We start from the raw sequence: 15,801 nt of genomic DNA, 5'->3' as shown, positions 1-15,801 counted from the left end.
TGTCTTCTGAAGCAATTCAATTGGTTTTAGGTAAGAACAGACCAAAATCTAACTCTTTTTCACTATAAATCTTGACACCAGCAGTCTCCTTGGCGATCATGATTTCAAGCTTGATTACACTTCCTAGCACCATCTAGCATTCGTCACATGCGTCAAGCACTAGGAAGTGTAATCAAACTTGAAATCATGATTGTGCCTAGTGACTGCAATGGCAAGATCTACAGTGAAAAAGGAGTTACATTTTGGTCTGTTCGCACCCAAAACTAATTTGAACACTTCAGAAGACATGGATTAAACCACTGCAGTCTAATGGATTACTTTTATGCTGCCTTTAATGTGTTTTTTGGAGCTTCATAGTTTTGGTTACTATTCACTTGCATTGTATGGACCTACATTATTCCATACTATGTTTTTGTTTGGATTATCTTCTAGGACGTTCTTCTAAAAATCTTTTTAAAAAGAAAGTCATACACATCTGAGATGGCATGAGGGTGAGTAAATGATTAAATAATTGTCATTTTTGTGTGAACTATTCCCTTAAAAAGTTCATTTCACTAATAAAAAAATAAGAAAATAAATATTTTCTTAATAAGTATTTTGTTACATTTCCAGTAAAAATATCCTTGAAACATCCCTAATTATCCTTAAACAAGAGCAAATTTACTTGAGAAGCAAGTAAGCAAGTTTTCTTAAACCTTTGGTGAATAATTTATTTTCTTGTTTTAAGCATAAATCTAATGACATTTACAGAGTCTTATGTCTAAAACAAACAGAAAACCTATTTGTCAATGAGATGAGAACAATAAAATACATTTACAATATATTCTTTGAAAACATATATTACTATCTTAAACAATTTTATCTTGTTTTAAGGATATTAAGGGACATTTTAAGGATATTTTACTGAAAAAGAAAAGTTTTTTTTTGTTTTGTTTGTTTTTTGCAGTGTATAGAGACCAACAACCTCAGTCAGGAAGATGACGAAAGATGACACGCACACAGGGGAGGTGAACAGGCGCAGAGAGAAACAGACAGAAGCAAATACACACACGCAAACACACACACACACACACACACACACACACACACACATGGACTGCTACAGAAAAGGAAGGCAGCAATGAGATGATACTGGTGCGTTTGTGTTTGTGTTGCTAGGAAATTATACATTACTGCTCTTGGGAGATGCTTTCCTACCAAATGGACTTACAAAAAAGTGAATATATTGGGTAGGTGATGGTTTCCCGAGCAGGTAGCTTAGAAGTTGGGCGTAGCAAGCAGAGGCAGGTTAGAATTACTTACACACAGCGTGATGGGAGAGTGCCAGGGCTGTAGCTGTGTCTCCAGCCTGCTCCAAGCGCAGCGACTGCTCTAACAGAGAGTCAGCCTCGGCCAGGCAGTGCTCAAAACTGCCCCCCTTCCCTGCAATTAACACACCAAGGCCAGGCCTCTGAGAACGCGCACAAACACTGTCCACAGAAGCCATCGCATGTTCCCGAGAACACACCACTCATGGAAATGGAAACGTCCACTGATACACAAGCGCACACAGTCGAATGTCTGCCACCAACACAACTGAATAACACAGTTAGACACCTATGCATACACACATCATGCACACTGACTAGGAAAAACACTGATTTAAAATTGAAAAGGATTTGAATACATTGTATTGGTCTGTGTTGATGTGTGCTGTGAGCTATGGCTTCCTTCTGCTATTAAATGACAATACAGTAATACTTTGCATAGTCATTGTTTTATCACTTAAATATCCCGTTACATCATATTAGATGTAGGGTTGGTAGTGAACAAGAAATAATATTTTATTTTCAAACTATACTTGCTGAAAGCCTAATGTAGCTTTGTTGATTTTAGCTTCTTTAAGCTGGTCTCGCTGCCTGGCCAAGCTATTGTTGAGCTGGTCCACCAGCTAATTACCCAGCCTGACCACCTAAAAGTGCCCAAACTCCTCAAAAACCATCAAAACAGACCAGCCTAACCAGCTTGGCTTGGCTGAGAGACCAACTAACCACTTCAAGTTTTTTTTGCAAATTTTTCAGGTGGGATTACCCACTGTGTAATGCACCCGCTTTTTTAACTCAGTTCCGTCTTCATTTCACCTCTCTTCATCTGTATGACTCTGGGTGGTATTTACCCTGGTGCTGAAGTTCATCCAGGTCCATGAACTTGCTGGGTCTGGGGTTGAAGCCCTGGGCTGCTTCCCTCTCCTTCTCCTTCTTCCTCTGCAGCTCCTGCTGCCTGGCCCTGCGAGCAACTTCCTCCTGCAACTCATCCAGCTCACTGCGACCCTCTCCTACACACATATACACATGCAAAGGCATAAATAAGTAACAGTAACGTTCATGTTCCAGTTAAACCTTTGACATGAACACCTAGTAGCAAGAGTGGGTTAATGCATATGTCCACACCGCTGGTGACTCACCCAAACTAAGTGGAGCTTTGGTCCATGTGGGGGATTTGAGGTCTTGCAGGATGGCACTGCTGCTTTTGGACTTGGGCACTGTGCGCCAAGATGGCCCTGAAGTTACAGGCCTCTTACTGCTGCTGTCCCTGAGGCAAAAGAGAGCAGCTGTCATTACATTCACATTTCAGATCATTCTCAGTGTCTGTGTAGTATATTTGTTTATTAGTATATGAGTTTCCATATTACAACTTTAAAGGGAGAGTTAACCCAAAAATTAAAATTCTGTCATTTTCTCACCCTCATATTGTTACAAATTCATATGACTTTCTTTCTTCAGTGGAACTTAAGATGTTAGGCAGAATGACAGTATCAGACACCTTCCACTTTCAATGTATGAAAAAGGATGCATTGAAAGTGAATGGCGACTAACATACTGGCTAACTTCTTTTGTGTTCCGTGGAAAAAGACAATCATTAAATTATTTTTGGGTGAACCATCCCTTTAAGGCATATGGGAAGAAAGGCTGGGTGATATATTGAACATTTATGATATATGCAATATTATTTTGATGGCAATATAAAATCAACCAACATCGTGAATATTGTTATGAATTTTTTAATTTTTGTATATTTGGCCATTAAGATTCCTAAAGACCTTGCCAGTAGACCTTGTGTCACCTCTCATGAATATGAAAGCGCTAAAAGAGAGATACTTTAAAATCGTCTCTGATTTAAACCTTTGCAACATCGCAATAGAGTTGGGAAGTTTGATTCATTTCCATGAATCAGTTTATTTGAAATCATTTTTAATTAATTGGTTCAATGATTTGTTTGTGTCATTGCGCTTAGAAATGAGCATGGAAGTGTAAAATGTATCATGTTTTGAAATGTTTTATGTACAAAAAATATGTAGGCAAATATTGCTGTTTATCACTGTGTATTGTTATATTGGTGCATCCTTTCTAAATAAAAAATATTAAATATAATTTTTCCTTCTAGAATTTAACATGCTTTAAAATGTTTTAGTAAAAAATATATGCTGCTAAATGCTGCTTTTTACTACTATGTTTAAAAAGAATAAAACAACCACAACAACAAAAACATACAAAATATATTTTTTCCTTCTGCTAATTAAGTGGAAAAACATAATGGAAAACATGCCTTGATTATTTTAACCACATTTTTATTTTAGTACGTTTCTTGCTTTAAACATTTTGAATGTAATTTGGTTGAAATAATGGCTCCTCTGATTAAAATAATAATAATAATAATAATAATAATAAAATTTTAAGCCATTTCAGAGCAGAAACATGGAGATTATTTTAGCTATATTGCCCAGGCCAAATGGGCATGGATGTTTTCATATACATGAGCTGAGGTCAGTTTGGTCAGGTTGCTGTCACCTGTGAGCACTGATACTTGGGTTGTCGCTGAGTGGCATGTCCATGCTGATAGGGCTGTTGCTGTTTCTCTCGCTGCTTTCATATCCACTTTCCATCCTCTGGATCAGCCGCGGCTGCTGCTCCACGCCTCTTAAAGGGGGCTCCACGCCTCTTAAAGGGGGCGGGATTGATAGTCGTTCCACCCCTATCTCTGAGACGCCCCCCATGTCATCGGTTGCATTTACTGTCTCTGTTGCTGCAGTGCTCAACTCCTCTGCAGCTGACCCTGAGATCTGCTTGTCCTGCATTGGGGACACCACATCTTCTGGCAGCGGGGACGGCCCGAGTGTAGGGTAGCCACCTGGCCAATGTCTCTCCTGACTGAAGATGCTGTCAATGTTCAGGGCCTCTCTTCTAGGTCTCCATGTTGGCCGATAGCGCCCTCCACTGGAGCTGGACTTGGACTCACTGCTGGTGCTCTCATCTTCCCAGTCCCTCGCCCGTGCCCCAGCCTCTGAGCCACCCACCCCTGAACTAGAGGATGATGACAGAGGTCTGCTGTGAATCATATTCACAGTCTCTTTATAGTCCTGCAGATGGCAAGTAGAAGAGGGTCTCGGCACAGTGGCCTGCTCTTTAAGAATCTCCCCTAAAGAAATAATAAAAAAAGGATAGTTCACCCCAAAAATGAAAATTCAGTTAGCATTTACTCATTCTCATGTTGTTTCAAACCCATATGAATTTCTCTCTTGAGTGGATCACGAAAGATTAATTTTTGGAGAAAAACACGCCATTTTTCATATAATGAAAGTAAATGGGGACTGTCAACTTCAAAATGACAAAAAAAGCACCTTAAAAGTATCACAAAAAACAAAAAAACAAACAAAAACTAAAAAATGTAAAAGTAGCTTATCTGATTTGTCCGCTATATTCTAAATCTTTTGAACTTATTTGATAGCTTTGTGTAAGGAACAGACCAAAATCCAAAATAATTTTTACTTTGTTATTCAGGTATGGAATGGCTTGGAATATAGTGCACAAGTCATATGGACTACTTTTATAATCCTTTTACAATGCTTTAAATATGCATTTCTGTCATTTTGGATTTTATGCATTTTGGAACGACATGAGATTGAGTAAATGATGACAGAATTTTCATATTTGGGTAAAGTATCCCTTTAACGCACAAAATCCATCTCACATCCAGTGCAATTATAAGATTTTTTGAGTGTGTTTGTACTAAAGTACCTGCAGTGTCCATGATGTTCTGGGAACCGCTGCTGTCCTGATTACACACCACAGTTCTCTGAGAGTCAGAAGAGAAATGGGAGGCCATGGACTCATGGTGTGATCGAGAGTGCTTGTAGCTGTAGCTGTCTGCTGAAGAGTCTGTTCGTGTGTCACTTGAAATTGAAGGCTCCCTCCCTAAAAACAACCAAAACAACAACAGCAGAGAGGGCATTCAGAAATAGTGACTGTTTAGCCATAGCGTGCCAACTGCAAATGCTCAAAGCCCATATTTTAAATGTGAAGTGTATAATTTTTGTGCCACTAGAACACCCAATGAAATTGCCAAAATAAATTAGTGTTTTCAAACAGGTTTCCCAGATGAAAATTCTCTCATCATTTACTCACCATCATGCCATCCCAGATGTGTATGACTTTCTTCTATAGAGCACAAACAAAGATATTTAGAAGAATATCTCTGCTCTGTAGGTCCAGACAATGCAAGTGAATGGTGGCCAGAACTTTGTAGCTATAAAAGGCATGTAAAGGCAGCATAAAAGTAATCCATGCAACTCCAGTGATTAAATCCAAGTATTCAAAAGCGATATGATGTGTGGGTGAGAAACATATGAATGTTTAAGACCTTTTTACTATAAATCTCAACTTTCAATTTCACTTGCACATTTTTCTTTTCTTTTTTTTTTTTTGCCGATTCACATTCTTTGTGCATATTGCCACCTACTGCTCGGGGCTGGTCAAAGATGGAGATATATAGTAAAAAAGGACTTAAATATAGATCTGTTTCTCACCCACACCTATCATATCACTTAAAACAAGGATTTATCCACTGGAGTCTTATGGATTACTTTTTTTGCTGCCTTTATGTGCTCTATGGAGCTTCACAGTTCTTGTCACCATTCACTTGCTCCGTATGGGCCAACAATGTTGAGATATTCTTCAAAAAATCTTTGTTTGTGTTCAGCAGAAGAAAGAAAGTCATACACATCAGGGATGGCCCAGGGGATGGTTAAGTAAATTATGTGAGGTTGAACTTTTCCTTTAAGAGAGACTCATTCTGAGAATTTTAGAGTCTATAGAATAAGAAGGACATCTTTTTTGTTTAACTCTCTATCTCTATCCCTTCTCTCACTTTCTGTTAGCCTCACCAGAGTCTTCGCTGTCATATCCGGCCTTGCTGCTATGGTGCAGGTCTAGCTGTGCAGCCAGCGTGTCCTGCGATGACACGGGTGTCCCCCGGGGGTCAGCGTACAGCAACAGGAGTGGCTGGTAGTGGCCCTTTATACATCGTGACACCACGTCCTTCCACTTAGGACCGATCTGTGAGAGTTCAGCACATCCAGCTTTAAACCAAGATTCTGGTCAGCCTTTCATTGCACAATTAGAAACACTAATACCACATACCTGAAAGAAGAGTGTATCATTACCTCCTTTACATGTGCATCATCAAAGTACATCCACTTGCGTATCTTGGTCTGGAAGAAGAATGTGGAGTAATGCTTGCCATAGTAGCACACCATGCCCACAAGGTAGAGCTCTGAATGCTTGGCCCGCTCATCCGTCACACGGTAGAACAGCTGGAGGGTGTTAGAAATAAAGAGACAATTGGCTGTGATGGCCAATCAGATGTGGAGTTTGCTGTTATGAAGCTGCCCACACTAAGCTGCAGTGTTATATACCCGTTAGCATTTGCAGAGAGTGTTGTGATTTCAAAAAATATAAAAATGAACATGAATCTTATTTATTAATGAAATGTCAAGTAAATGTGAGAATCCATCTATATTTCTCCAAATGTGCAAATTTTTGGACCAAAAGCTCTAATTGATGTTATTTGCTGAACCCATAAAAAAAAATCCTTGCCATGGAAAATAGACTTGATTAGATCATGCATTTTTGAAGTTACTGTTTACAAACAAACGTTCGGCAGAGGCACTTCCAGGTTCTTTTGGCACCCCAGAAAAACTCCTTTCAACGGGTGCTTCATTCAAATTCAGCTCAAAATTCCCTAAAAGTGCTGTTAGTGGAGTTGAAACACCCAGTTTCCAAAAGATTATTGGAAATTTTGGCTTATTTAAATTTCTTTAGGATCATTGAGTGGATCAGAACAAACGAAAACTTTTCACTGCTGCCATGGTTAGCACGGCTTTAATGATTTCAACATTGGTTAGACAGTGTGGCTAAAGACCTATTCAGATGGGATTAGTTTTCCTGACATAGGTCCGTAATGTAAATATTACTGCGGACATCTGTAATATTTAGCATAAATTCGCATGCACAGGATAAGCGATGTCTTTAAAACTCACATAGATGGGTGTGTATACACAATTTACACACTGCTGTCACGCGTAACTGACTTATTAGAAAATGTAATATGTGCTTATTAATTATGCAGGACATATTAAACATGATCATTTACTGTATCTGTGAAGCAACTGATTGGACTATCTGGCTAAATACAACAGAACTGGTGACATTAACAAGCCTGTAATCTTGTATTACACTCTTGAATTAAAAATATGGCCTAACCCTTCACATTATGTAATTTTATGTTCCGAAACGCAGGGCTCAGGATAATTTCTTGCACTCACTCTGCTCAAATCATTATCAAATACAGCTCGTTTCTTTTTTATATGGGTAAATATTTAAAGGGCTCAAGTGCTGGAAAGTGCAGATTTACAGGCTTTTTATTAATTCGCACTGGATTAACATTACCTGGGCTCATTTATAAAGACCGTTTTATAGTAGGTAATCACGCTTTAATTTTTACTGGCTCGGGTACGCACAATCCGGAAAAAGTCTGGGAAAATTACTGACATGACCGATTCGCACAGGATTAAAATTACTGAGAAGCTCTGGTAATTATTGCATTACCCCATGTCTCCATATAAAAATAATTCCATCCAAATAGGGCTAAAAGTCAGTAGTGGTGGGACCAAAGCCCTATCCGGCAGGATTAGTTTTCTGGACATGTGTCTGTAAAGTAATTATTACTGCTGACGTCTGTGAAATCTACCATCAATTCGCACAGGATAAGCGATTTCTGTAAAAATCACAGAGATGGGTGTGTCTACAGCATTTACACACTGCTGTCAGGTGTACCTACTGGAAAATTGTACTGTGCTCAGTGTGCTGATTATGCCGGAAATATTAAACATGTGCACATACTGTACCTGTGATTATTAGAAGAAATTGATTGGAATATCTGGCTAAATACAACAGAGTTGGTGACATTAACAAGCATGCGATCATATATTACACCCTTGAATTAAAAATATGGACAATCCTTTCACATTATGTAATTTTATGTTCCAAGCTCTGCTCAAATCATAATCAAAAACTGCTCGTTTCTCTTTTATATGAGTAAATAAACGCTCGACAGCATAAAATGCTTGAGAAAAACATGCATCAGTCCAAATGCAACAGCCAGCATTATCTAAAGTTGTGAAGCGCATCTTACATTTTCTGCCATCTTCTCTTGACCAACATCCACTTCACACACTCGGAAACTTAAGAAACAGCAATATTTAATGGGCACAAGGGCTGGAAAGTGGAGAATTACAGGCTTTTTATTAACATGTCAATTCGCATGGGATTATTGGGGGTTATTTTTACAGGCCGTTTTATAGCAGGTAAAACACAAATTTTACCTGCCCGGGAGCGTGCACTGTAAAAAGTCCGGAAGAATTACTGACATGACCAATCCGCACGGGATTAAAATGACTGAGAAGTTCTGATAATTATTACATTACCCCACGTCCCCATATAAAACTAATCCCGTCTGAATAGGGCTCAAGTCCACATGTTTGACGACAGGGATTAGGTACAAAATTTACGCCTCAAAAAGTGATACTTTGAGCTTTCTACACACTCTCATGCCGAAATCGTAAGGATGCATACAACTTTTCTAAAATTGGCTAATTCGTATGATATTGTACGACTGCACTTGTATGAATTCGTACGACTTTCACTACAGCCAGTGACGTCGCTGGACATCGTTTCCATCTAATACAATTACTTGCTTCTGTCACACACAACAGCTTCCTATCATGTTTACACACTCTACTGATCGGTTAGGTTTAGATAAGGGGTTTGGGTAAGGGCATAATATTAATAAGAATGTCCTTAACGCCTCATGCACGAAACTCACGCTTACTTCCGTATTAGACATCCGGGCATTTGCACATGATAAATTGTACAAATTTATACAAACAAACTCACACAAAATCATAGGAAATAGCCAACTTACAGTTAAAACATGCAGTAAACTTCAATAAATCTAAACCAATAAGCTTCCAGAGGCATGTTAACAGTTAAACTGTTTAATTTGTGGGGCCAATGATATCTAGTGTCACTAAGAGTGCACTGTGTTTCTTTCTATGTTCTTGGCTGTGTAAAAAAGAAAGAGGGAGCTGGAAGTTCAAGGTGAATGTGTTGAGGTGAAGATAAAAAAGGAACAGTGGGAGTGTGTAGTCTGTGTATTAGTCTTACATCTCCCAACCGCAGGCACGTGCCCAGGCTGTGGATGACGTCTTCAGCCAGATCAGAATGGTCCGAGTCCCACACCAGGCCGATGCTGATGATCTCCGGGCAGTTCATTAGAACCCGTCTGATCCGCAACATCTCACCACAATTACTCTATGATGCAAAAAAAGAGATACAAAAATCAGGTCTAGACAGAACCTGCAGATTTTAGGGAACAAATTTGTGGAATTCTGGGGAATTAATTTAGATATGATAAAATGTGTTAAATGTAACTAAGAGTAAAAGACACTTATCCAGGGTTCCCACACCTCTTGACCAACAAATTCCCATGACTCTTCCAGTCATTTGTGATTACTGGATAAAGATTTTTAAAGAATTCTCAGTTTTAAAATTCCCTGATATTTCCAGGCTTACTATGACCACGGGAACCCTGCTTATTGGAAGCTGAAAGCATGGCCAATAACCAAAAATATTTACTTAACAAAAATGCAACGAGTGGGAGATGTGTGGAACTTTGCAAATGACAGTTGTTCCAATTCTGTGAAAATCTGTGCTGTTTTGCAGGCACATTCCTTGTAGGCCTATTTACGGGGCATCTCAATCACATGAGAAGTATGTGAGAAAAGGTGAGGGAGAGATGAAAGGAGTGCTTCAAACAGGGAATCAAGGTCCAGCAGGACCTTATGTTCCGCACCCAATGTTCTAGCTGAGCTCTTTGAGTCACCGGCCTCCACCGAGCGCTTTGGCAGTGGCATATGGAAACAGGCGGAGAAAAGCTCTGGCGACGAGCACCACTGCCAGCCTGACCCCTTCCATCAGGGTACAAAACCTAGCCGGGCACTGCCTTTGTGGCAGGGAGAAAGAGAGCGGGCAGCAGGGTGGCACTAGGCTGGCACCAGATCTGGGCAGGAAGGGATTAGACAAAGAGCCCAGTCTCTCTCTCTCTCTGTCACTCCATCGCAGACAAACACTCTCTGCAGCCAATGAACAGACAGCAGCGGTAGGACTGCTGAGATTTGGGACAGACACACAGTGTCCCATTAGAGATCATTGTCAGCCTCATCTCCGCAGTCTGTCCTGCAGAGCACTCGAGATCCAGTCAAACACATGATTTCAGGCCAGACAACTAAGCTCCTAAAGAGCAGTGACGTTATAGAGCAGTCCTCAGTTCCATTTCAATAAAGCCATTTCAGGGAATCAACACAAAAATCAAATAGAGGCATGGATTTCAGCTCAAAATCATTTTGATTCATTTTGCTGATCTGATATGGAGCAGATTCCAAAGCTGCTGACACAGATGTCTCTGTAAGCACATGGAATGAAGCTCCAGTGTGTTTCGAGTGATGAAATCAATCGCCTCCAGTGGCAGGGGTGAGGGTGTTCAGTGTGTATTTTTGTATTTGTATTTATTTATTTATTTAATCAGGAACAATACACATTAAGAAACATAACATCAATGTAAAAAGTGCCAGATTTAGCCGATTTTCATCTGTAGTCACTGCAGTCTGTAGTGTGGTAAAGCTGATCAGCATCTGGTGTGTAATAGGGCAGGACTCTGTGTGAGTGTGTGTGTTTAGGGGGTCTGCAGAATGAAGTGGAGCAGTGAGGAAAAAACAGTGCAGGAACAAGCTGCCTCTCTAAAGCTAAGAACAGACCGTCATGTGTGTGCCTGTGCGTGTGGCTTGAAAAAGGAGGTTATGTAAAAATTATTATGTACAATTATTTTTTGTGGTAATCAACATTTTGCAACAAATGCTATCGACTGAACTTAACTTGTACTTAATCCGGAAAACTCCTTTAACTTGATATTTACCCCAGTGATTTAAATATCAAGTTAAAGGAGTTTTCCGGATTAAGTACAAGTTAAGTTCAGTCGACAGCATTTGTTGCATAATGTTGATTACCACAAAAAATAATTGTGACTTGCCCCTCCATTTCTTTAAAAAAAAGAAGCAGCAAAAATCGATGTTACAGTGATGCACTTACAATGGAAGTGAATGGGGCCAATTTTTTAACGTTAAGTACTCACTTTTTCAAAAGTATATCCACAAGACATAAACAATATGCATGTAAACATGAATTTATTGTTATAAAAATCACTTACTAACCTTTTCTGTGTAAAGATGATGATGTTGTCAACAAACCTTAAAACCCTAAAATGACTTTAAAAAAGATGTAAATTTAAACAACTTTACAGCTCAAATAATACACAAGTTTTAACAGATGAATACAAGTGCTTTTTATTTTTTATTATAAGCTTCACATTTCTGTCTTTAAACCCTCCAAATTGGCCCCCACTTCCATTGTAAGAGCCTCACTGTAACCCACATCTTTTGTTTTTTTAAAGGAGGGATGAGTAGAAAATATTTTTTGTGGCAATCAACAATATGCCACAAATGCTGTCAATTAAGCTTAATTTGTATTTAACCTGGAATATTCCTTTAAATAAAAATAAAAAAATCTAGGAAACAATTTAAACGCAGAAATTGCTAGTAAATTTCACAGAGAAACTTAATGCATGCTATGCAGTTTATTAGACAACATCACCTTGCATTACTGGCAACAGAAAGAAGATTGAGAGTTGTGCTCAAAGACCTGAACACTTGATGCACAAAACATGATGACGGTAACAATCAACAGATATTTATTTTTATTTTTATCATGAACGGGTAATTTTGAGTAGAAGTAACTTCAGACTTTAAAAAACAAAGTCACCAAACATAACAACAATATAAATATAAAATAAAAATGGTGTAAATCAACTTGCAAACAGTGAAACCATGCAAGCTCATTAATTATTCAAGCCTGGTACATGCTGGCAACCGGCTTCGAATAGTTAAGAAACAATTTACTTATTTTATTTACCTGTGAAAATTACTCAAAGTAGCAAATTATTATGACAGGATTTTCTACTGTAGGATTGATACTTGATGACACACTGCAAAGATAACCAACAATCATAAATAATATTTACTTATAAGCTACAGCGTTACTTTTACCTGTTCTGAATCGAGTACAAATGTAGAATTTACTTAATATTTTCAAGTTCAACTAACTTATTCAATGTAGAGAGTACATCATCTTTTCTGCTATATTTTTATTTCAGCACAAAATAATTTTGTTCAGTGTACACACACACACAACATCCACAATCTGAATTTAAAGATATCATGAAATGGCATTTGCAATGCATCAAACCTTCGTATCGTAACATTTCAAAATGAAACAGATTATCGAGTGGGAAAAAAATGTAAGCATGACATTTTATTTATTGGGATTTTATTGGATTGTGGAAATTAGGCTTTGATATTATTAGGTAATATAATTTTCCCTACCTACATGGCCTTGATTACATCAGCAGAAAGTTGTTTCAGAGGAATTTTTATGAGACATTATGAAAACAAACTGTACAATAATAAGACCAGGGACATTTATTAAAGTTAAGAGTATCAAATTTTATTTCAGGTTGTCTTTAAATTCATATTCATACATTAATGGTTGCATGATTGCTAAGGACTCATTTTACTCAGTTCACTCTAAAATGAAACTTGTGTCATAATTTACTCACCCTCATGACTTTCCAAACCTGACATTCTTTTTTATTCCGAACAAAAAAATATTTGTATGCCTTCAAAAGACTTTATGTTTTTAAGTTTGGGACATGTTTAAGTTTTAAAGTGAGTCTCTATCAACTGCCATTGTATTGAAAAGACGGACTGGGATAGTAAACCAAATTGCATGAAAATAAGAGGTTAAGCTTGACTGAGAGAAGAAAATACCTGTAATCGGTCAGAAGCAAAAGTGTGTAATTATGCTTACTGGACAGTTTCGCAGGTCACCCATGGTGCTGGCATTGCGGAGAAGCTCTCCAAACATGTCGGGCGTGGGCTTCTCTTTACATTCCAGCATTCGCATGGCTTGGTTACTGCAGCAGAGGGAACAAGAGACAGACGTGTCCTCAAGCACCATTGTTAACACTACTGACAGGAAATGCACACATTATTTTACATACATTCCTGCTGAACACACTTCTATGGACAGGATAATCCCTTCCTTTATTTAATGCACCTTAGTGTTACAAGCACACCACACAACAACTACAAAACATATACTGTGTTTAAAAGGTAAAAAGCTATGGCTATTATTATTACAACTCTACTATTTTCTATTACGGTGTTATTACATATAATAACAGTCAGGGCCATAAATAAAGGGGGGCTAGGGGCAAAAAAGCCCTGTCATTGTCATGTATTATTTCAAGGCTTTCTAAAATACTTGATTCTAATTGGTCAATCACTGCATACTGCACTATATTTTTATATAATGACTTGTCAACAAGTTGACCATTGTCCCAGGCTAACGATTTCCTTCACAACTGTGCTAGTTTTGTTTCTTTCTTACCACTCCATGTTTTCTCTTCTCACATAATAATATTATTTCAAATCAATATTTCATGCCTATATCTATATTTATTTCAAAAGCAGAAGTTAAATAGGTACAGTCAGCAGCCATTACCACAAAAAAAAAAAAAAAAAAAAAAAAACCTTCAGGGTGATAAAAGACTTTATTATTTGTATTTATTTATTTATTTATTTATTTATTTATTTATTTATTTATCTCTATTAAACTAATTTACAAATGTTGCAATCAATTCACTCTTACTCCTATGGGTTACTAAACACAGTCCAGTCAAAGGAATAAAACATGATTAAAAGCTATTTAAAGTCTACACAAAGATTAAATGTTATTTGTCTTCGGTAGATTACTATTCCCTTGAAGACACGAGAAACTAATGTAGCAGCAATCTCTCTCTTCTCACTCCACGTGATGTCCATCAGGAGAGGAGCCGCAGGCCTGCACAGAAATCAGTGTACTTTAGTGGCTAATGTTTCCTTAAGCTAAGCGTGTCCATTTGACATGCAGCATATCTGCAGCCGGGAACCGTCTGTCAGTGTATTCTCATGAGGAAGAAATGTGCCGAGACAGCCCCTTAAGGACTAAAGACAACCTAGACACTGATGAGACAGATTTACCCTTTCTCTCTCTGTCTCACTTACTTTCAGTGAGATTAAGAAGAAAATGACTATCATACTGGAAATTAAATATATTTTTCTTCTTCAGGTAAACAAACTCCTCTTTTTGCAATTCAGCTTTCATCTATCACAGCAAAAAGGGACAGTTTACCACCAAATGAAAGTTCTGTCATCATTTACTCACTCTCATGTTGTTCCAAACCCATGTGACTTTCTTTCTTCAGTGAAACACAAAAGGAATTGTTGGGAAGAACGTTAGCCTCAGTCACCATTTAATTTGCACTCTTTGCATCTTTTTTTCCCATCAAAGTAAAGGGTGACTGAGACTGAATTTACTTCCTAACATCATAACATAACATTTTGTGTTCCACAGAAGAAAGTCATAAGGGTTTGAAACAATATAAGGGTGAGTAAATGATGATGGGATTTTCCTTTTTGAGAGAACTATCCTTCTAATATAGAGTCAACTACAAGTAAGCCATTTGTAGGATGATTTCCCAGAAAAGTATTATTAAAAATATTGGTCTGTTTGGTTGAACATCCAGACATAACACTGGCGCAACAAATGCTGTAAGTTTGGGGAAACCTGTTTCCAGTCCATTTAATGACACTAGTGGCACAGCAATAATGTCAGATTACAGCTCATCTCATATTGAACATATTAATAATGCTGTTAAGAGGGTGGCAAGCATCATCTTTTTTCCCTTTGCGGTTTTCCCCCACATTTCCATTTATCTATATTCTTTGACGCTACCAAGAGCATTTATTTTAGGAAAATTATAATACTCAGGGTGAAACATGCATGATAATATGGATGATTTGCATGATTTATGGGTGATTTATGAATAGCGTGATGTTATGGAAAAATGCAAATGGTTCAATAACTGCACACCAGGTGCTAAGGTCACTTTTATATGTGAGATGAGGGTGCAATTTTGAGATTTAGGTCTTGGACTATGTTTGAAATATGGTGTGAAAAACTGTTAATGTGAAAGCGTTCATTCAGAGAATATTTTTTTATCCCATTGATTATTACCTATTAGATCCAGTCCTGAAATGTGATTGGACAAATTTCCTTCTTGATAATAAGTCAATTCACTGTTTGTATCACGACACTTGTCTGTGTTTACAACGTTCCAGGCTGTAAGACTTGCTTGGCGATACGCAAAGTTCGATGCTTCAGATTCTATTTGTACTATTTCCGATGGCAGAGAGAAAATACATGTACAGCACCT

At 38.0% G+C, this 15,801-nt stretch overlaps 1 protein-coding gene across 6 annotated transcripts in view; it reads right to left on the bottom strand.

Moving 5' to 3' along the window:
- Positions 1–15,801, bottom strand: part of LOC127427257 (inactive ubiquitin carboxyl-terminal hydrolase 54-like) — a 200,622-nt gene that overhangs the window by 20,476 nt on the left and 164,345 nt on the right. For 3 of the 6 annotated variants that reach the window (XM_051674737.1, XM_051674738.1, XM_051674741.1), the window contains 9 exons: positions 13,353–13,464; positions 9,540–9,686; positions 6,479–6,628; positions 6,200–6,371; positions 5,055–5,231; positions 3,828–4,455; positions 2,444–2,571; positions 2,156–2,314; positions 1,303–1,422 (listed from right to left, as the gene is read on the bottom strand). In XM_051674737.1, the coding sequence (XP_051530697.1) occupies positions 1,303–1,422; positions 2,156–2,314; positions 2,444–2,571; positions 3,828–4,455; positions 5,055–5,231; positions 6,200–6,371; positions 6,479–6,628; positions 9,540–9,686; positions 13,353–13,464 (1,793 nt within the window). The remainder of the gene's footprint in view (positions 1–1,302; positions 1,423–2,155; positions 2,315–2,443; positions 2,572–3,827; positions 4,456–5,054; positions 5,232–6,199; positions 6,372–6,478; positions 6,629–9,539; positions 9,687–13,352; positions 13,465–15,801) is intronic. The other 3 variants (XM_051674739.1, XM_051674742.1, XM_051674740.1) reach the window with 3 other exon arrangements.

This window comes from Myxocyprinus asiaticus, chromosome 36, assembly GCF_019703515.2.
Source record: "Myxocyprinus asiaticus isolate MX2 ecotype Aquarium Trade chromosome 36, UBuf_Myxa_2, whole genome shotgun sequence".
Taxonomy (NCBI): domain Eukaryota; kingdom Metazoa; phylum Chordata; class Actinopteri; order Cypriniformes; family Catostomidae; genus Myxocyprinus; species Myxocyprinus asiaticus.
Note: the sequence above shows the minus strand (reverse complement) of the source record. Positions and strands in the feature narration are given on the sequence as shown.